Source organism: Podospora pseudopauciseta (genome assembly GCF_035222475.1).
Source record: "Podospora pseudopauciseta strain CBS 411.78 chromosome 5 map unlocalized CBS411.78m_5.2, whole genome shotgun sequence".
Classification (NCBI taxonomy): Eukaryota; Fungi; Ascomycota; class Sordariomycetes; order Sordariales; family Podosporaceae; genus Podospora; species Podospora pseudopauciseta.
The window spans coordinates 722,414-744,114 of record NW_026946666.1 but is presented as its reverse complement, the minus strand read 5'-3'; the positions used below and the strand labels follow the sequence as shown (position 1 = coordinate 744,114).

Below are 21,701 nucleotides of genomic sequence, written 5' to 3'. Positions count from 1 at the left end.
GTGTCTCGTCTCCTGGAATGCAATGGAAGTCAAAGTGGAGGAGGGGGGGGTTGATTGTGGAGTGCTTGCCAACACACAGCTCGGCTTTACCCCGCTTCCACTCTCATAAGCTGTGAAACAGACAGCCCTTTCAACAACAAACAAAGGAAAAAGGCGCGGTTAGTTTAGTGGTTAGAATCCTCGCTTCCCATCATATCTTGGTCTAGCGAGGGACCCGGGTTCGAATCCCGGATCGCGCAATTGCGCCTGTTCCTTTTCTTTTGCTCTACACAGCTTGTAGCTGTGTTGTCATGCCTCTGTGGGTATCTTCTTTTTTTTCTGCCAGCTGAGTGGGATGGGGCGAAAGTTTTACTAGAGAGTGGACTTGGATGTACATGTTGGAGTTGTGATATTTTTGAGAGAAGGTCCGAAGGTTGGTAGTTGTGTTGTGTTCAGGGAGGGGCTTTGATGGTGGGGTAATCCGCCTCAACGTCACTCTCTCTGCTTTCAACAACACAACTGTAGCATTATGCCGCGAGACGCTGAAAGGACGGAAGCTGCTGGTGGTGGTAGCACGAGGTTTACGAGGGTCAGACGGGCATTGTATTGCCGAGTTTTGTTGATCGTGTTGACGTTTTGTCTACTCGGTCCTTATTCACAGCTCCTTCGTGTAACAAGCCCATTTTGCGAACAGCTTGGCGGCTTCATCAATCATCGCCATCGACCGCAACTCAGTCCCCTCCTGCCGCCGCTTAAGTTCAAAAAAGACGGCAGCTTCCAACTGAGCATCTTTTCAGATTTGCATTTTGGCGAGAGTAAGTCACCCCCTCAACTTAGCTCAGCTGCATCAACACTAGAATCACCCGCTCTGTGAGGTTACCTTGTACCAATCTAACAATGTAAATCGTTGAAAAGACGCCTGGGAACCCTGGGGTCCCAAACAAGACCTCGCCTCCCTCGGCGTGATAAACTCTGTTTTGGACAGAGAACCAGAGACGGATTTTGTGGTGCTGAATGGTGATATCATCACGGGGGAGAATGTTTATCTCGACAACGGCACCCAGTATATCGACAAAATCGCCGAGACGTTGGCAAGTAGAGATATTACGTGGGGGAGTACGTACGGGAATCACGACTCGGACTGCAGGCTGTCGCCCACGGCGATGTTTGAGCGGGAGAAGAGGTACAAAGGCAGTAGAACGGCGAGGATGGTAAGGGGCAGAGAGGAGGGGGTGGGGGTGACGAATTATTATTTGGAGGTGCAAGGGCTGGATGCGAGGGTGGAGATGGTGTTGTGGTTTTTTGATAGCAGAGGTGGTTTTGTTTCCCAGGAGGAGGGAGGTGGGAATAGGAGGAAGGGGAGGGAAAATTGGGTTAGCAAGGAAGTGGTGAGGTGGTTTAGGGAGATGAGCGGGAGGCTGAAGAGAGAGAATGGGGGGAGGAGTTTGCCGGGGTTGGGGTTTGTGCATATCCCTATTGGGGCTTTTTGGGAGGCTCAGAAAAGGGGGATAGACGGGAAGAAGCAGCCTGGAATTAATGGGGATCAGCCGGTTAACCGACAAGGGGAGGGGTGGTGTGAAGATGGGAGGGAGGGTTGCGAGTATGGGGGGCAGGATGGGGGTTTTATGGAGGCGGTGATGGAGGAGGGGTTGTTGGGGTTGTTTGTGGGGCATGATCATGGGGATACGTGGTGTTCGGATTATGAAAAGGGGAGCAGGAGGGTTTATTTGTGTTTTGGGCAGCATACGGGTTATGGGGGGTATGGGAGTTGGATTAGGGGATCGAGGCAGGTGTGGGTTTCGATTGAGGGGTTAAGATTGCGGGAGATGGATACGTGGGTTAGGCTGGAGAGTGGGAAGGTGGTGGGGAGAGTGAGGTTGAATGAGACTTTTGGGAGGGATGAGTATGAGGTTGTGGAGGATGAGAGGACACATTTGCCGGTTGATGAGGAAAATTAAGAATGATCGTTTGGAGTAGGCGTGAGCTAACTATGCTATTAATGTGTCCAGCGAGTGACTGAGGTAAGTACATTTCCCATTCTCCCTCTTCCATTCCATCACCATAGCCAATCTCGAATCAGGACACTGACTACTGACTGGCTTCAATCACTGAGAAGGCTTGTTGTCGACCAGGGTGATCTGAAACGCACTTGGTCCTTTACGCTTGTGCTTTAACTGCGGAGGGAAGTGTTCCGATTCAACAATATCGACCTCCTTGGTCGGTGAACTGGAAGGAAATGGCGCGAGGGATGTGGTGATACATTGTCTGACACCAGCCATCACAAAATGCCGTGCTGAAATGATGTGTGAGCAATGACATCATGGTTCTAGCAACGGATCCAAGTATATGGAGCGGTGCTTCTTTGAGCAGCAAGTCCACACTCTAAGGGCGGGCCGGTTGAGTTGATCTCTGTTTACATTCAGTTAGGGGTGTCTTCAGGGGTTGTCTGTTGTGGAGTGCTCCGGAACCCCGCCATCGCTCGTTCATGGTGAAGGGAGCTCTCCGAAGTGAGAAGCCGACGGAACAAGTGGGCTGTGACAAAGGCATTGTCTTTGTTAATTAGATTTTCATATATCATGGTTCGAGTCGACAACAACCGACCAAAGTTGGAACAATTGCTTTAAATTAGTCTTCAGTAAGATGATTTATAACACAGAGATTTATCCAACGAAGACTGTAGTCTAAATCAGGTCTATTTAACAGCGACAACATGCTTCGAAAATCAAACCCAGCTTCTCATCTCTCATCTCTTATCCCTTATTACTGATCACTCATTACATACACATCAAATCAACGCTCCAAAAGAAGTTAAGTACTATCCTTGGGAAATACCCCCATCCAAAACTAACTCAAAAGGCCAGTCAAAATGTGCACCTACACCATCATCAACTTCTACTGCCGCTGCCCCCTTCGAGACGGAGCCATTTGCTCGCATAGCAACTACATCCGCTCTACAACCTCCCGGCCTACCCTCCCTACCTCCCCGGAGCCGACTGGCTTCTACCTCCGCCGTATCGGCGACATTCAACGCTGCAATCGGTGGGAGCCCATCAGACAATCCTGGGAGCATTGCCCCACTTTCACTGGCGATGACAACATCACTGATCCCCGGCAATGTCCAGGGACGATCGCTGCTGGCGCTTCTTACATGAGAATATCCCAGCAGAGGGCTCTCTGCAACCAATGTGTCACCCATGGGCACCCTCGGAACTTGAGAAGAAATGCTATTACTTCACAAAATCCTCTTCTTCCAATTGCTAATACTGATGATCAGGAGAGAGAGAATCAGGTGGAGATTAGACCTTCCGAGGCTTCAGACCCCTCGGGCTTTCTTTCTGATCTTTGGGATGATTTGCTGGGCGAGGAAAACTGAGCTTGCCTGTCGCACATAGGTAAGTACAATTGTTGTAGATCGTGGGGTTGTGTTTTCACTGAAACAAGTATATAAAAAATATGGATCGGTGAGTCAATCATTGTTTTTTGTCAAATTATACTAATACTACTGTTGCTAACATTATATTGTTCCGTTCTTTTGATTACTTGTGACTTCTTGTATCTTGTCCCGTAAACCAGTTGATTGTCAAAGTGTAGGTAACCCTCTACACAAAACAGGATTATGGATCCCTAAATTTCTTGCGTATGCAAGTTCCATACCTACTTACAAAACCAACGAGGTCCCGTATCCTTAGACAAACTGGCCATGCCATTCATCTCAACTATTGTTCATAGAACAACCCCTCTTCAAGATGGTCCACTGATAGTGGACCTGCACCTCCTGCAGATTGAAAGTACAAGAGGATGGTCCAGCATGCTTAAAAGTGAGCATAACTGACGGGGCTCTCGTGGTTTGATCTTGGCCCGGGCTGCAGATGAACATCGGCAACCTGGAATCTGTCAAAATTGGAAAGATGGCACTTAGATTGATACCGAATCTGCGAGAGAAATCCATGATGATGCGTCCAAGTACTTGCTCCATAATATGTGAACAGTGAAAAAGACACAAGATATATACCAAACTAATTTCCCTTTCCTTTGGTAAAAGACAGGGCTTTGAAACGCTTAAAAATTGCCCTGACCAAGGGAGCCAGGATATCTCTGTCTAATAATAATATCGTTAAATTAAGTATCCATCGCCGGGGTAGTAGGGATTTTATCTACATAGGAAGTCACGGCGGCAGGGACCGATATTTTCTTTCATTAGGGTTATACTAGGGATAATATCTGGCTTGTCTGTATCGTATCTAAGCCATAATCTCTCAATCATTCGTGCGGCCGACCAGAACTAAAGCGTAGCACCAATAATTGGTCCTAAATCCGGGTTAGCTGTAGGTATTGACATCGTGAATAAATCGCCTTGCGCTTTGGGTCTTACCTTTGTGGCAACAAAGCAGGTATCGTCCTGACCATAATATAACTCTTCCGATATGTCACAACAGCTCTTCTTCTTTCGGCAGGACTCACAAGTACCAATCTGCCGGACCATAGTCATGTGCTTCTTGGATTGCTCGTTGTACTTTTACTTCTGGTTGCCGGAAACTCGGGGGACTGTTTGACCCGGTCCGCGGCCCATCGCTCCACTTTGGAAGATGACGCCGCTGCTTGCCTGTGCTGCCGACGGCGTGCATGGACAACTTGGACTTGAAGATCGACTGGCGCATTATGTTTGCCTTTCAGTGATGTCGGGGTGGGTGACAATGTGGTGGACTGCTGAGCTTTTGGTATCTAGAGTCTTAGCTTTTGCTGTCTATTGTCCGAGCATTTCTCTAACATGGGACTGTGAGTTCTAGAAAGTTTCATCTATCAAACAAAACCTATCTTCTCCGGGCCCTATTAGGTGCAAGGCGGCTGATACGATGTGGCGGTTCTGGTGTATTTTATATGATGAGCGGTGAGCTATATTGTGATGATCTAAGATAAATCGAGGCCATGGGCCGGTGGGATCAATGGAGATGCGATTACACGACTGACTGAGCAGCAGTTTTATAGACACTCGCCCTCATTGGATTCCCACTGATAAGCGGCCAGTTGGCGCAATGGTAGCGTGTGGCTCTCCTACTAAGGGATTGCAAAGCCGAGGTTGTGGGTTCGAGTCCCATGCTGGTCGATTATTTTTTAGCACCTTCTTCCCCTTTGCGACAAATTTAGAATCTACAAATCTCCTTTCTACCGGAGTTTACAGAAGCCCAGAAAAAGAATCCCCCTGTCCTCCGAACACATCACATTAGGTAACTTAAAATGGTTCTTGGCTGCCATCCACCCAACCCTCAATTTCTGCAGCTACCACTGTCATATCCCTCATGCTTATCATCGTCATATTGGAGACGTGTGTTTTAAGATTGGATTGCTCATTTATCAAGGCTGGGTTGGATGTTGCCAAAGTGTGGAGAAAGCAATAGCCCCTTTTGTGGATCCCACACCTGTGTTGCCATGGAGACACATTGCATTGCACAAAAGTTCCACAGCCCTTTAGGGTGACAAGATAGTTCCTGAAGTATCAAAGAGGTCTTACATGTCAGACCTATTTCCAATTTACGCTATGAACAAGAAATGAAAGTCAGATATATGTCATAGTATCCACCACCACCACCACTTCTTCTCACTTATCCATCATCCGTCGCAAACTCTTGATCTCTGCTCAGTCCTTCTTCTTCTCTGGCTTCTGGGCGTACACAATCCTGATCGGAAACAAGGGATGGCAGTTCTTGTTTCTCATCTGCTTACGGAAGTGAGCCAGGAAAGCGTGGATCTCCAGCACGGACCAGCCCATGACTTCTCCAAAAATGTAGAGCACCATGCCTGTTATCTTTGTTAGTTTCTGGTCTTCGTTTCATCAGGCATGGTGGGTAGCAAACGAACCTTCCAAGTCCTGCTCAATAGCCAAATGGCTATACTGCCCAATTTCCTTCAGCTTCGGGTCCTTCGGGAATCCCGTCATCGGCACCTATTGCCATCAAGGTCAGCCTACATCCGCCCTACACCTCCTAAACAGAACTCACCTTGATATCCTTCACAGTTATGTTAACAAACCCAGCCTTCTCAATGCCTCTCCTCTGCACGTCCTCCTCAATAGGGAAGAACGTCCTCCCAAACTTCTTCTTGGCCTCCTTGAAAACTTTGGTCCACGTCCCCATCGGCGAGTCCTCCGTCACCGTCCCATCTTCCGAGTACAGATTTGCATCCGCCTCAAAACTCTCAATCCACCCCCCCGGCTTCGTCGCCGCATAAGCCTGCTCAAAAATCGCATCCCAATCCGGAATCGAGCCGAACAAATACCTCATGTGCACAAAGTCAAAGGAATTCTCCCTGAACGTCCACGGCAGCGTCGCGTCCTCAATCTCGAATCTCACATTGGGGGGCACCCACGAAGGCTGCACAGGGGAGATGTCCGTCCCCGTCACCTCCAGGTTGGGGTGCAGGTCCGCAAAGTCACTGCCATCATCAGCATCGGAGAAAGAAAAAGGGGGAAGAGAAAAACAAACATGGCCCACAAGCCCCCTCCAGTGCCCACGTCCAAGACCTTGCTAATCTTCCCCGCGTCAATCGGCGCCAGATACAACCTCCCCTCCAGCACAAGCGTCAGGCAGTGGTGAATGATATCCTGGCTCTGCAGCTGCTTGTCATCGTTCGGGCCCCAGTACTCGGCGTTGGTCTTGTCGCTGTGGAACGTCCGGCCGTTGATGTTGCGATATTCAAATATACTCGAGGACAGACTCGCGGTGGAACTCAGAATGCTGTCAAGGACCGAGTCGCTGTCGTCTTCAACGGGCTATTCCTCCCCCCCAAAAAACCTCATTAGTCGCGCGCGCTTTGAAACAAGTAGGGTGTTTATAAGGGGGAGAGATACGTGCTGAGTCCAGTGCTCCCCATTCAGCGGATCAAGCGCATCATCCAAATTCCTCGGCGAACCCGCCCCAGATTTGGGTGAGCTCTTCCCCGACAATTTCCCCTCCGGCGCCGGGGATGGGGAAGCAGCTGGTAGTGATGGCGCCGATGTTGCGGTGGTGGTGACAGGTGGAGCGTCGTCGGTGGAGGCCATCGTGGAAAAACGGTCGCGGGAGCCAAAACGGTTTCTGTCGATCAATCAATCCCCCACTTTCACTCAGCTCAAAAGCAAAAAGTCCGTGACAAGTGAAGCCGTTTGTCTTGGCCCTGTGGTCTAGACGTTGAGAAACAAAGAACACGCGGGCGCGCAATGTGGAGCACCCAACAAATGTGCTGTTCGTGGGAAAAGTTGGGGCGAAAAGGAATTGGGACAAAAGTCAAGAACGCGGGGGGGACGGGGAACAAGAAGTACCACAGCTGGGGAAAATTGGCCCGGGAGGGTTCCGTCCGTCGGGGTTTTCTTGGACGGTTGAACCAACAGCACCACACCACCCACCCGGTGTCCAGGGTTTAACAGCAAACTATTTCATTGCTGTCCTGCAGAGAGAGAGAGGAAAAAGACGCATGGGCGAGGGCAGGTTCTGGAAGGGGGTTAGCGCGGCCCAAGCTGCTGGGAATGGAAAGGGTGTTGTGTCGTGCCGTGTTACCCCATGATCTTCTTTGTTCGTTCCCGGCTGACGATCCATTCAATTGGGAATGCTTATGAATCGGGAATCTTCAATGATGAAAAAACGAGAGAGGAAAACATCAATGGCTTGACAATCGCTACTCGTCTTCTATCCACGCAGCTCAGTTAGCCCAGTCCCCGCCAAACCCCGAAATCCTTTACACCCGGCGAGCTGCGGATTTCTTTCTCTGGTGGTGCACTGACAAACCGCTGAAGAAGTCACAGTCGCATCCCTCTGCAGCATCCCCAGGGCTCCGAACCCGATTGGTGGCCCCCGGAGAACTATCTGCAGTAGGAATGGCGCCACTATGCAGCGACAGCAAGGTAAGGTAAACCACCACGTCGCGTTCATCCACCGATTTCCACTTCGAAACGAAATCCTTCATGTAAAAGAGAAAAGTTTTACCCACACATTCTCCCGAACCTGAACTCGGGTTCCTCTTCCAGGAAAACCTGTCTTTCATCATTGAAGTGCATATCCGATACTAATTACCTGACTCCGACCAGCCCCCAAAGCAGAAAACGCCACCCCCTCTTCTCTCCCAAAATAACACCCCAACACCAAGGAGAGAGCAAGAATCCGGACAGTTGGCTGCATCACCCCCACACCGACAGACCGCACCGAATCGCTCCGTCCATCCCCCCCGTCTGCCTTCCTCTTTGAACCCTATTGCGGAAGGTCATGCAGTGCTACATAAGACCTTGCTAAAGCCCCCCAGAAAACACCAACAGCAACAAATATCACATCACCAGCCTGGAAAACATTGCCATGATGTGTCCCTCGGTCGTAACTGGGGTTTCCATACACGGCGGCTTTGTCCAAATGCCCGAAATATCAAAACATTGTCCAGTTCGCTGAGGATTAGGACTATGAGAATAAAAATATATTACATAAAACAGACAAATCGGTGTAAGATATGCAATGTATAGACCAACACAAACATTGACAATAGAGGCAGTGACTCAAACAACAACAACAACAACAACACATAGAAGAACAGTCCATGATCAAGTCACCCAGGGTATCCCAATTCCATCCAATGCACCGGCCATCCCAAATCCCTTTCACCCGCACCAACAAAAGAAACACAGCATGACTTTTCTCTACCCAACAACAGGTGACATCCCCGTCTTCCCCCACAATTTACTCCTTTCTTTTGCTTCCCTCACGCCCGCTGTTGATTCAGCCTGCCCGCTTGATGTCGTAGAGAAATACCTGGTGCTCCCCGTCTTGGGCGTCGTAGTAGGCGGCGCTGCAAGCGGGCTGGTCACATCCTCGGCTTCACCAGCAATAATCTCCTCTGTGATCATAGGTGTATTGGCTCCAGTGCGGATTTGGTTATTTGTGGCAACAATGGTGTCCTCCTCCGTGTCGTGCTCGTCAATCCTAGCCATCAGCCCCAGCCCTTCACCGCTGTGGTGGCTGCTGGCTGAACTTCCCGTCGTCATGCTGTCGGCTGAACTGCCTGGGAGCAGTGGACTTGCTTTCCTCCATGCGGCTGGCTTGAGCGTGTTGTCGCTGGCAGCTTCTGATTCTTCGGCGATGGACTCAAATAGCGGCAGGCTTGGCAGCTGGGGCGCAGAATTTGGTACACCAGCCGCGCTGCTGGCGCCATTGCGCATGGTAGGTGTGCTTGCCATGCTTGGAGACAGACTCCCGACGAGCTTGGGCGCAAGCGGTGACATGTCCGCCACCATGGCAGATGCCAATCCGATGGCAACTGGGGTTGTTGGCGTAGCCGGTGGGGGAGAGGTTGCCGTCTGTGGTCTGGCAATGGGCGGCGAGTTAGTACGGCCCACGGTGCTCGCCAGACGGCGGATGCGTGATCCAAGGGAGCTCGAGCTCGCTGGGGCGGCCAAGTTGTTCATGCTTGGCTTTCGCTTCTGTTGCAAACCCGAGAGTTTGGGGCTATCGGTGCCCACCCGGGTGGTCTCCCTTGACTTCTCCTTCCTTGCTGCATCTTTATTTCCTAGCGGCTTCACCTTGGACGCGATGACTTCAAACTGCTTGAGCATGGTGGCGTTCTCAATAATCTCTTCCATCGTGACCTTGAGATTGGCATCGGCGCCTGGGATGTTGGCTTTGGGAAGCTCCCGGTTCAACTGCTGCATCATTTGCGACGCCGGGATCAGACTGCCCCAGAGATCGTAAAATGAGGCATTGTGCACCTGATCCTCCGGCACTCCGAGCGCAAGAGGATTCAAAATCGTCGACCATGTATTGGAAACCGCCGTCCTAATGAGCGTGATCTGTTCTTGGCTAAGGGAGTTGATCAGATTCAAGCTGTCGGCTTCCGAGCTCTGGCTAGAAGCTGACTCGCTCGGTGTCAGGGGAATTCGCCTCATCATATTGCGGTACTGATACCCCTGTGGGATCAGCTCTTGCGTGAGGTTGGCATTGGTGAGCATGGTGATGTTGGTTGCCAGCATGCGGAGAGCGTGGTCGGCAAACGCTTCCGGGATCCGCTCAGAGCAGTACGAAATGGATATTTCAACTCGGCCAGGGGGTCGAACCACGGATCTCACAAAGAGATCTGGAATGTCCTGGGCTCTGGACTCGTTGATGGTGAATTTGCATGACGCTGCACCAAGATGAAATGATTTGGGCTCATTGGGCAGGATGGCGGTATCCTCATACTGATGTCGAACAACCGTACTGAAACGTGTCCAGTATGGCCATGGTGTGCACTTTTCGATCAGAAAAAGAGTCCCGAGGTTCTCAAATGGTACGCCGGCACCGTGCTGGGCTTGGACGTATTGAAGCAAACTCATGGGCGTCAATGAGGCGTCGGGAAACTGAATACGGATGGGGATCGTATTGACGGTGGGGCCCATCACACCAGCAACAGATACGTTCCCAGGTAGCCGCACATGTCGCCCATCGATCAGTTCGCCAAAAACGACATCGGACGTTGCCGAGAGCTTGGCAAGCGTCATACCCCAAGCTGCCTTGAGGACTGTCTCGAATGAGATACCGAGACTTGCAAGGGGTCCCAGAGACAGCATGGGGTTTCGAATTGTCTTGACGTGGGTAGACATCTGGTAGGGCTGAGAATGGGCAACAACCTGTGTCATCACAGCACCCTCTAGTAACGCTCGCCAGTACTCCTCCGCACCCGGGCCTTGGGCCATGGAGAGCTGGGCAGTCCGCAGGAAATCGCAATAACTTGGCCTTTTGGGTGCCGGTTGAGATCCATCGTAAAGTCGCTTGAGGTCCTTGACCAACAAGGCCACCGACAAGTCATCATATTGAGCCTTGGTGAGCCTCAGAACTAGAACCGACTGTTTGCTCCCGTCCAAAAACATGAATTTTGTCATTGGTGTTTCAAACTTGGTGCCAGAGGACTGATCCTTTTTGACAATCTTCTCCAACATGGTGGCAAGCCTCCAGGTCGGGCAGTAATGACGACGGAACTCGATGTCGGGATTCTTGAGAACAGCCTGGTACACTCGACGATTATATGGGACAAATACAGTGCGTAGAATTGGATGAATGCTGATCAATGTTTTGCATGCTGTTTCCAACTTCTTGGAGTCCACCGCGCCGATGAAGTTGAACGTCAAGTAATTGATGTTGGATCGTCCACGCAGCATACCCGTCTCAATGTACCTGATCTGAACAGACGAGGCTTCGGCTGCATCGGCAATCGAGCTTGGGTCCACTCCAATCTTGGGCGCAATAACCTTCTCAATGAAGACTTCCTTGATAGCGTTCGATGATTGGGCAGTTGGTGAAGGGTTGGGAACAGGGGTTTGGCTGGGGGTTGGTGGTGACGCAGGGGAATTTGATGCTGTGGGAACCGGTGGTGGCGGAGAGGTGGGTGCTTGAGGAACGGGTAGGCTCTGAGGACTTGCAGTCTCCGCAACAGTCCTGCTGAGTTCAGCCAAGGTGGCATTTTGAAGTACTTTGGCGATCGGAAGTGAAATGCCCTCGCGGCGGCAAGCGGCTACTAGTTGCCCAGCCATGATCACATCGCCTCCAAGTCCAAAGAAGGTATCCAAAGCCGTGATCTTGGAATCTTCCATACCCAAAACCCTTGCCCACAACAATCTCATTTTCTCCTCACTTTCTGTCGGTGGCAGTGGCTTCAGCATGGCCAGTCTCGCTTCGGTAGAGAAGGCGCAAATGCTGAACAGTTCCTCTTTGGTCATCCCAGTGATCATCTTCTGTAGACGTCGTCGGTTGACCTTGAGAGACGGCGTGACCGGGAGATGCTTGACGGGTATGAAGACCGAGGGCAGCATGCATGGGGGCGGCCGGTTCTCCAGTCCAGCCTGAACCAGCTGCTTCACCGTAGCCAACTGCTCCTGGGTGGCAAGGCTCAGCGAGCTAAGGCTTTCATCCACCTCAATGCGATCACCAAACTCCACAAATGCAGCTAAAATGGTGTCGGATTTCGGTCCTCGGAATGCCACAATATCCACGATAACGTCCATGCCGCGACCCAGGCAACGTCGAAGATACTGCTCGATCTCCGTAACGTTGATCGTTTTGCCGTCAAGGTCAATATCCTCCCTCTGACTAGAGATAAACTCCATAAGACCACCCTCGGTGTATCTGGCGCGGTGACCAGTCTTGAAGTAGCGGGCCTTGCCTCCGGTAGTTCCGAGGGGCGACATCGGGCTCACAGTGGATTCCCTGTTTGGGTAGGAGAAGCCCAGTGTTGGTCCCTCCACAACAAGCTCTCCAACGGCGCCAACTGGAACACGCTTCTTGTGGTCTTCTGGGTTAACAATGAGGAGGTTTCCGCTGAAAGGTCGCCCGATGCTGCGTAGATGATGTGTTCCCATGGCTTCGAGGAAGGCAATCCCGAGAGGACAACAGTCCTGTGGCCCATAGGCCAGCACGACGTTGACCTTCCCATGCCAAATGTTGTACGTGTCATCGTCGAGGCTTCGTGTCCGGAAACAAACAACTTTGAGAGAAGGTAGAAGGGTCGGATCCAGTTTCCTCGACAGCAGAGGCGTCATGTAACTCCAGTTGACCTGCATGCGGTTGACGGCCGCACCAAAATCCTGTAACTTCTCAGCAGCCGATGGTATGCAAACACAAGCGCCATAGACCAGCGTTGTGAAAATCTCGGTAATACAAATGTCGACATTGAAGGACGATAGCTGCATGACGCGACTGAGTGGTGTGATTCGAGCAGCAGGGCCTTGGCCAACCAAAGCGGTAGCCAGGGCAGAGTGGCTGAACGTGACCCCCCGGGCCTCGCTGGTTGATGTAGGAACGAAAAGGACACAGGCAGCGTCTGTCGGGGCGGCCATCGAGGTCAGCGATCCTAAGTTATCTGGAATTGCCCCCATGAGCTCAGAGGTAACGACAACTACTTGATCAAAAAGGTTGCTGAGAACAGGGGCCGCAAGTTCAGACGAAACAGCAACCCTCGAGTTGGTGAGCCGTTCAAAAATCGGCTGGATGATACCAAGCTCGAGCGAATCCACGGGAACGAATGCAGCACCGGCCCTAAGAGCGTTAGCAAGATGAAAGTCAGTGGATCAGGATGCAAGAAACTCACTTGAGGACGGCCAGCATAGCGACAGGAGCAAGCTTGCATTTGTCCATCACCACAGGAACCACGGAATGAGGCCCAACCCCTGCATCCACCAAGTGATGAGCGAGCTTGGTCGCCTCTTCCTCCAGTTGCAGATATGTGTATGAGCCATCCCAGGAACATATGGCCTGCGATGAGGGCTGCATCTCCGCCTGCCTCGAGATCAACTCATGCACAACCGTGTCAGTGAGTGTCTCGGTTAACTGGGGAGATTCGGCATCCCAAGCCAGGATTTGGGCGAGGTCTCTGTCGGTGAAGAGGTCAACGAGGCCGATCGAGCTGTTGGGTGTTGCCAAAATAGCCCGGATGGCCTTGCCAAAGGTGCTGGCAACGTTGATCGACTGCTCTGGTGACATGATTCGTTGACCAATATCGACAAACAGCTTTCCGCCAGTGAATCGTGTATTTACGACGACATCTGTGTCGAATGTCTGCTGCAGTGTTATCGGTTTCAACTCGAAGCTCGTTCTTGTCGTAAACTTGCTGTTCAACCCAGCTGGTTCTTCTGTGAAAGTCAAACAAGAGTTATATAAACGCTCACCACCCTTGGCGCCCATGGCATGTTGCAACTCAGCCATGGTGAAATTCTGATGAGGCAGGGTCGCCTGGAGCTCCTCCTCAACCTTTTGAAGGGCGTGAATCACCGGGCCATATGTTAAAAGTTCGAAGGTGCAGGCAACTGTGTTCGCAAAGGACCCCACTGCATGTCTCATTCCAACATTTGCCTCGTCACGCCCAGCTGTTTGGAAGCCAAAGCAAACTTGATTGGAGCCTGTAAAGCACCGTAGGAGCAGTCCCCAAGCGAGACGAAGTACTGCAGCGGCAGAAATCTTGTGAGTCCGAGTGAAGTTGGCCAACTCGTACGAAGTGATGTCAAGCTCCAGACCAGCGTTAACAAACTTCTGCTCTTCAGGAAGAACAGTGAGCCGCGGAAACATGCAGGGGTTGACCCCAGTCAGTTTCTCACGCCAGTATTTGAGACTGCTTTCTTGCCGGACATTTTTGAGGAAAAAAAGGTAATCGGGATATTGAAACTGCTCTGGTTCCATGATGGCCCTCTCGGTGGCGTACACTCGTCGCAAGTCATGAAGGAGAAGGTGAATGCTGATGGACTGTTGACCGGGTCAGTATCAGGCCATGGCCGGCATTTGAATGGGTGCCCAAACTCACATCACAAAGAGCAGTGCTGATATCCAGCTTCACCAAAGTCCTTGTGGGCGCCTTGCAGACTGTCAGCCTGTGGAGAGGCTTGCTATCTGAAGGTCGGAGGTTAGGGAGGTTGCTGAGCTCGTACACTGGATCTTCAGCGGGTGCTGTGTCGATGAACAACATTTCAGGAGACGCTCGGCGCAGTATCACCTTGTCCCACAGGCCTGTTTCGCTGACGCTCTCGGTAAACACGGTCCTCAGTGCCGCATGTCTCATGGTGACTTGTTGCCAGGCTGTGCATATCCTCGAAATATCGATGGGGTCACCATTAGGGGACGCAAACTCGTAAATTGCATGAACATAGCACGTATCGGGTCTCAAGGCCTGGCTGATCAGGATGCTCTGCTGGACAGCGGTGACTGGGTAAATGGTCTCGACATCGCGGACGCTGGGAAGGTTAAGTGTCAAGAGCCGTTCCTTGTTAAAGGTTTGCAAGCCCTCATATGTAACATCTAGATGTGGCACGTCGGTCAAGGTCAGTTCCTGCGGGTGGTACCTGAGTCGCCCAATAGCCTCCAGTAACAGATGCTCGTAGTTGTGTATCCACTGTGATATCCGAGTCTGGTCTGTGGAATGTTTGCTGTAGAGAAATTTTACCCTCGCCATCCCTTGATCGACCACAGCGTCAACCTCAAACATTGCAATGCGGCCCACGTCGGCTCCAATATCGGAGGTGCTTGAGCCCAGTGACCGGCCGGGAATCGGAAGTTGTTCTAGGACGCCATCATCCCTTTCCAGATGCTGCATAGAACCGGCGTAACGAAATATGATCTCAAATGGCCAGTCGTTAGCGACGATATCGGCCTTGTTGTAGTGGTAGAAGCGCGACCCAAAGTACTGTATCCCTCGTCCTGGAATATTTCTTCTTGTATCTTTCAGGTGGCGAAGAACCGTAATGAAGTCGTCCCCGCTCTCGACCTTTTGGCCAATGGGGCAAAGGGAACTGACCCACCCCACTGTCTCGGAGATATCGACATCAGGGTTTAGGGGGTCTCTCCCGTGCTCTTGGTTCCAAATGGCTGGCACAGATCGGTCGTGGAAGGTCTGGGCGAAAGACAGCATGAGGGCGGCAAGGTAAATGTCAACGGAATCTGTCTGGAATACTTGGTTGCATGACGTTTGGAGTATCGAGGTAAGTTCGTGGCTAAGCGAGAAGCCGACCTCGACAGCATCGCCATATGTGTTGGCGGCATCTTGGAGGCCCCAATAGGCATAATCGCCGGGTTGGACTGGGAAGGGGAGCAGCTCCCTTGGGTCCGGGCCACTGGCGTCAGCTTTCTGCATGTCAACCCACTTGTGGAATGGCATTGACCTTTGTGACAGCAGACTACCGTTCACGAGGAGCTCGTCCAAATCATGGATAATGGTGCGCCAGGATGGAACATCGACCGCAAGGTGGTGGGCAGCCAAGTAAATCCACTGCTGCTCATCCTGGAATGTGAAGCAGTCAACTGCAAACACCGGTCCTGTCTCGACGTTGATGGATATTTGCGTCTTGGCGATAATTTCCTCGGCTTCCTTCTCGGATCGGATGGTGTTTTGAGATATCGTATATGAGCCCGGCACCTCGGGCAGCGCCCTTTGCACCCACCCATGCAATCCCCGACCGAAGCGCGCGCGGAGCATGGGATGGTGCGCAACGATTGCCTCGACGGCGGCGGAGATATCGACAAAGCTGAAGTGTTTCTTGAACCGCAAGAGAAAGCTCTGGTTGTAGCGATAGCTCCCTTCAATGCCAACTCTCCGCTTGAGATCACCGCCCATCGAGGTCTGGAAGTACAAGTGCTGCATTGGTGATAGATCAAAGACGTCCGATGTCTCCTCGTCCCATTTGTGAGCCAGCCCGCCCCGGGTTGCTGCAATGGCTGCCAACTCGGACAGTGTTGTTGATCCGAGGGCTTCGGAAGCGTGGATATATATGGACTCATGTTTGCATCGAGCAGCGAGTTCCATAGCTGTCATCTCATCCCCGCCCAATTGCGAGAAGGAGAAATTGACGCCAATCTGACTCTGTGGGACATCCAGTATTTTGCTGACCAGCCTCTGCAGTGTCTTTTCCATGCCCGATTCTGGGGCTTGCAATGTTTCTTGAAGCTCCAAGCTGAGAGCCTGGTGGTGGACATCCTCATTGATGTTCTGGGCCCATGTTCGCAACCGTCTCTCGTCCACGTCGCCAGAGTCTGTCATGGGCATTCCGTCCAACACAATCCACAAGTCTGGCACGGCGTCGGGCTCCAGAGTCGACTCGGCTGCTTGCCGTAAGTTGGCAACCTGGGTACCGGCAAAGAGGGCGTGTGACTGTGGAATGAGGTCGATCGGCGAGGAATCTGTCTTCTCTTTCTGCATGGAAGCGAGGGTGAGAAGAGCCACCAGCTTGCCCTCCAACAACCCAGCTTTTGGCCTTACCGTGGCCATCCTCCCAATCTCTGGTTGTATCCCAAGCGCTTGTTCGAGTTCCGTTCTCTGCTTCCCTACTGTTACCGAACTGGCCTGGCTCGCCTGGCTTGGCTTGCGCGAATGAGCCCCGCCATCATCTTTCGCCATAATATTGTTGTGGCTGTCAACGTCAGGAAGGGCAAAAAATGGGGCATCGTCGAGTTCATTGTCGATGTTTCGCGCTGGCGTGGTGCATGGCGTTATGCATGTCTGTAACTCGGCGAGGGTCGAACATCGAAGAATGTCGTCCACAGCAATATCCATCCCAGCATCCAGGCAAGCCTGTCTTAGCGCAGAGGCGCTCTGTTCGTCACCTCCTAACTCTCTGAAGGAGGCCTGTATCCGCAGTGTTGCCGCGCCGATTCCCAAGACCTGAGCAACCACGCTGAGCAAACGCGCTTCGAGGGGTTCGTCTTCGAGCATTAACCAGGAAGTCGAGGCATCGATGCGCGGAGGGGCAAACCTCTGGGGGGAGGCCATGCTGACAAGCAGCGCCTGGGACGGTATAAACACGGACAGAGAAAGCGGCAAATGGGTATCTCAAACAAAGGAGAAGAGTTGGAGGGTCGTCAGGCGCTGGGCCGCATGGGGCACAGCAGGAGGTTGGCTTGACGCTCTCGAAGCGGTTTGGTTGCACATCAGCAACACCTCTTTCGGGTATCGGGATGGCAGCCTGGGGTCGGAGAGAACTGCGGGAAGGCGGGGGAGGAGCGAAAAGACCGGCAAGCAACAAGCAAGCAAGCAAGCAGGCAGGCAGGCAAGCACAAGGCGAGAGAGGGAGACGTGAGTGTGGTCGAGATGTATCGGCGACGTTGGCCGCAGAGTCGCATGTGTGAAATGATTTTTGCTGCTGAAAGCTTGCGTACGTGTGGGCTGTGGTCTGGAGAGCACCACACAACCGCGCCGCTTGTTGCAACCTTGGCACAGCGACGATGGATGCCGCAGGGGACGAAACTGAGCACCACGGTGGGCGTGCCAGGGAGCCTTGCGACCTTCCCCGTCATCAGGACAAGCAGCCCAATCACGACGGGGGCATGCTGAGCTCAGCCTCTGGGCTGCATGACCCCCTTTGGGCGATCGCCAGATCCGGGCTGGAAGCCGGCACACCAAGAGAGTGCATGCACGGAGCTAGATGGGTACATTGCCATTGAGATAACGGGGGTGGTGATGTTGAAGGTGTCTGAAGAGAATCATAGGACCACTGTCTCGCGGCCGGGTCCGGAGAGGACCGACACACAAGAGATAGGTATCACGACGGCCTTGGTGCTCAATTTTGCTGAGCCGCCCCCGGAGCGCCCCCAAACAGCAACATCCTGCGGCGGACCTTCGGAAGCTGGTTCGAATAAAACACCGGAATCGCCTGCTGAGAGTGCTGAAGGGGTGCATTCTGTGTAAGCCGATCTGGCTTGTGTAGGACCTCAGCGATTTTGGCGATCAGTTGCATCGCGGGGAAGATTGACGCATCTCAAACATGGTGGTCTTCATGTCTCGAGTGTTGGCGCAACGGCAAAATCCAACGCCCTAGAGAGGTTGGTCAATTAGCGCACGCTGACCTGCCAAGAAGGGGTGCATTTAGCGCCCGCGGCTGGCGGCAGTTCGGAGCCTCGAGATGGTGTTTCCATGGTGGTGGTGCCATCCCAACACCCATTGCCATCAAAATCTTGGTTTTATGTATGCGGTAAACTTCCCGTGCCAGTGTACGAGCCCAGCCAGAACCAGCTCTTTATCGGATGGCATCTGGCTACCCAGAGCATCGTTTAGGGCTGAAGCATCGGGACGCGGACCGACTCGTGATGCAGGCTGACGGTGGTACAAATAGCATTTCTCGTTGATGTTTCTCTGTCGCTCGTATCTTTGTGGGCAAAAGATCGGTACCAGGTTGAAAGAGGAAGCTGGCAATGGATTTCTTGTGACATGGTGCAGGCAGCAAAGAATCGAGGAAAACAGAGGGGTTCTGCGGCACGCAAGATCAAACCCCACCAAGCCTGAGTCGGCTTACTCCACATATTCCAACCACACAGCACGGACCAGTTTTTTTTTGATGTTCTTAAATCTTCTCATCACAAGAATATTTCCGGTGTCCATCATGTTGGTTCTTCTCATGGACTGTAGGCTCCTGGCGAGACCCAACCAACACCAACACCAAATTAGACTCCACACTAGCACAATGCTTTTCAGCGTCAGTCTTGCATTCTGCAAAGCATCCCTCCCTGTCTTCTGCAGCCGCAGCCTCAGGTGAGATCCTGGATTGCCAATTGAAGCTTTCCATTGTCCGCATCAGCAAGCTCAACAGCTCAAGCTTATCGCTCAAGATTTCTACTTACTTAACCCGTTACTACCCCTCATCCTCGGCTCAATCCTTGTTTGTAAACTGGAATGCACATCTGTGGTGGTAATGTTACACCCTCGCACAACTGAGGCGCGCGAGGGAGCGTCTACGCCGTGAACTAACATTGCTCCCCGGTCAAACAACACCAAACAAGCGCGGTATTTCGATAAGGGGTGATTCCTCCCTGGACCCTTCCAGATGAATGTAAACAGCGAGGGCAGAAATCAAGGCCTTGCCGCAAGCTTATTCGATTTAATGGTCCTAGCAGTTGTCTGCAACAACTTCACTGTACTTACTGATAACTAACATATTTTTAAACCGGAGCAACGAACAGCCTGAGAAATATAGTTTAAATAAGCCTGATATCGAAAACGGACTTCTCAGCCTGTAGTCCCTGAGCCGCCGTAGTCTGCGCCTGAAAAACGCCAACTCGTCTGTATGTGGGCATATCCATCAGACTGCTGTTCTTCTCTGCCACCACCAGCAGGCCAAGTGGATACTCCGGCTGCGAGAATATCAAATCGTCTGTGTCAGGATCTACACCCACTGGAACCGAGCCAAAGGCTAGAACTAATGCCTGAATATCTGTAAGACAGTCCAGTTTGGCAACATCTGGCTCCTTGTAACTGCCATTGTTCCTCAATCCCGATGACGTGAAGCCATCTATTGCGCCTCGAGCCCACACCTCCACAACCCCCTCTTGAAACAAATCAACCCTATAGGGATCATTATCAGCCAGAACGCTAACGTCTGTTGGGCGCAGCGAAACCGGACGCAACGACCCAGTCAGGTCGACGTAACCACCTTTCACTCTGCCGAATAGATCTGAACCCAAGGGCGCCACATAAATGTGGTGAATCTTGCACTCCGTTACCAGTGGAAGGGAATGAGACTTTGACCATCCAACCTCACCTTTCCATGAAGCCCAGCTCCAAGACGGCGCACAGAATTTGGCTGGTTTGACCGCGTCGTGGCGGGTGGACCAGAACAGCGCCCTCACAAAGTCACCTCTCCATAGTCCTGCAAAGTATTGGTCATCAAGTCCAACATTGAAGCTCCGAGCCAGACCGGATATTGCCGGCAGTTTATCTTCCTCGACCGTGAGATTCCGGAGGGAGTACTCCGCAACCATGGCCCGCCACAATTTGTAGAGGTTCGTCTTGTCTCTTCCTTCTGTCGTCTTGCTGCTGTTGTGGTCTGATGGACCAGCCAAGGCAGAAGAACCAAATCTTTCCTGCCAGCGATGAACATTTCTGTAGACTGTTGTGCTATGCTCCAAACACCGTTGTGTCTGACACCGAAAGAACGACGTCGTGTCCCGAAAGTACACCACCCTGCTCGACAGGACATCTTCCTGCAGCGTCCAGCCACGCGTCGCCCACGAGCAGCCAGACATATGGCTGGGGTTGTTTGCGTCCCAGGCGCTGTACTCTTGATGCCAAGAGAGTAGATACGAGCCTGACACGGTTCCCAATCGTGACTGAAAGGGGACAACAGCAAGTGGGCCAACTCCAGGTCGAGACAAGAACCCAGAATGACATGAATCTCCAGCTGCGGCAACGACAGTCAGATAGGCGTGGCGGTACACCCGAAACATTGATGCCGCTTCGGTCTCCCAGTCCTTATGGTTGTCCTGGATGATGCAGAGCGCATCTATCCAGATGTATTGTATTCCTAGGCGACGGGCCAAGAGGACCAAGTCCCGATGGGTGCCTGGCATTATATGCTCTGGGACTGTTTCAAGCCGTTGAGGCAGCGTTGCGATGGTGGTGGTTAGCTGTGGTCGGGTTTGAGATGGGGGACCCCAGCAATAGCTTAGGGCAATGTACTGCGTCGTCAAAGGAAGGCTGGCCCCGGAGACCTGAATCAAACGGGGGGTTATATTATCATGTGTTCCTATGTATATGAGCCTCGTGGGAAGCCAGCTGGAGTCCGCGTTTTGGCAACTTGGATGCTCGTCGTCGCAGGTTCTCAGCCAGGTTTTAAGAGTCTGTATACTACCCTGGCTGAGTACATCGGTTGATGGTACTTTCAGAGTAATTCCCAGACTTTCGGAGACAGCCGCTGCAACGTATGTAAGCCCTCGATTCGTTAACGGCCAACTTGGACATCAAGAGCGACGTACTGGAGCCGGGATGTTGATATACCCTCACGCGCACCCGCCAGTCTTGCGGCCATCCCTTAGACCCAAAGGTCAAACAAAGTGAGTGAAGCCCATCCTCTTCCTCGGCGTCATTATTTCCAGCGAGATCATTCGTGACAACCATCAAGTCTGAGCGCATCGTATATGCCGGCGTGTCCAGTTTAACTGTAACAACCCGAGGGCACCCTGCTGTCTCTGTAACGGCGGCATATTGCTTAGGGAGTCGTTCCCGGAGCAGATGGCAAAGGAATGCGCAAAAGCTGCAACCGTTCTTTGCCGACAAGCTGAAGTGAGGTAGGTCCGGGAGCGTGTCACCTCTCTCCCAGCAAGTCATGGGGTCCAATGCTCCAATTGCGTCGCCCGCTACATCATCGAAAGTGATCCCGACACATTCTGGGCAGAGGGTTTTTCCCTTCATATTTCGATCCATGTTTGGCTTCAAGAGGTAGATAGTGCCTTGTGGATAAATGGTGCTCCGCGTCTTGGAGTGCGGGGTAACGT

General features: G+C 52.2%; 4 protein-coding genes and 2 non-coding genes across 6 annotated transcripts; 1 reads left to right on the top strand and 5 right to left on the bottom strand.

Moving 5' to 3' along the window:
• Window positions 1-153: 153 nt before the first annotated feature.
• Window positions 154-239, bottom strand: QC763_0081220. Its single transcript has one exon. It is a non-coding gene; the product is annotated as a tRNA-Gly (tRNA).
• A 269-nt stretch (window positions 240-508) lies between these two features.
• On the top strand, window positions 509-1,937 carry QC763_501050 (uncharacterized protein; the record flags this gene model as incomplete). The annotated part of the gene is made up of 2 exons (XM_062912707.1): window positions 509-794; window positions 895-1,937. The coding sequence occupies 2 exons, from the start codon at window positions 509-511 to the stop codon at window positions 1,935-1,937; spliced, it is 1,329 nt and encodes a 442-aa protein (XP_062763953.1).
• A 3,061-nt stretch (window positions 1,938-4,998) lies between these two features.
• On the bottom strand, window positions 4,999-5,083 carry QC763_0081200. The gene has a single exon. It is a non-coding gene; the product is annotated as a tRNA-Arg (tRNA).
• A 361-nt stretch (window positions 5,084-5,444) lies between these two features.
• On the bottom strand, window positions 5,445-7,015 carry QC763_501060 (uncharacterized protein; the record flags this gene model as incomplete). Its single annotated transcript, XM_062912708.1, has 5 exons — window positions 5,445-5,775; window positions 5,836-5,920; window positions 5,976-6,408; window positions 6,459-6,745; window positions 6,824-7,015. The coding sequence occupies 5 exons, from the start codon at window positions 7,013-7,015 to the stop codon at window positions 5,615-5,617; spliced, it is 1,158 nt and encodes a 385-aa protein (XP_062763952.1). The 3' UTR covers window positions 5,445-5,614.
• Window positions 7,016-8,632: 1,617 nt separating this feature from the next.
• Window positions 8,633-18,534, bottom strand: QC763_501070 (NRPS protein; the record flags this gene model as incomplete). The annotated part of the gene is made up of 3 exons (XM_062912709.1): window positions 14,254-18,534; window positions 13,048-14,195; window positions 8,633-12,995 (listed from the first exon to the last, which is right to left on the bottom strand). The coding sequence occupies exons 1-3, from the start codon at window positions 17,206-17,208 to the stop codon at window positions 8,633-8,635; spliced, it is 8,466 nt and encodes a 2,821-aa protein (XP_062763951.1). The 5' UTR covers window positions 17,209-18,534.
• Window positions 18,535-19,275: 741 nt separating this feature from the next.
• Window positions 19,276-21,678, bottom strand: QC763_501080 (uncharacterized protein). The gene is made up of 2 exons (XM_062912710.1): window positions 21,183-21,678; window positions 19,276-21,121 (listed from the first exon to the last, which is right to left on the bottom strand). The coding sequence occupies exons 1-2, from the start codon at window positions 21,628-21,630 to the stop codon at window positions 19,407-19,409; spliced, it is 2,163 nt and encodes a 720-aa protein (XP_062763950.1). The 5' UTR covers window positions 21,631-21,678; the 3' UTR covers window positions 19,276-19,406.
• Window positions 21,679-21,701: the final 23 nt, after the last annotated feature.

Bases quoted from the DNA above. Each gene is read 5' to 3' on its own strand.
- QC763_501080 (XM_062912710.1), bottom strand. From the start codon at position 21,630: ATGGATCGAAATATGAAGGGAAAAACCCTCTGCCCAGAATGTGTCGGG. The intron at 21,122-21,182 runs GTACGTCGCTCT...CATACGTTGCAG, and splicing joins ATATCAACATCCCGGCTCCA to CGGCTGTCTCCGAAAGTCTG.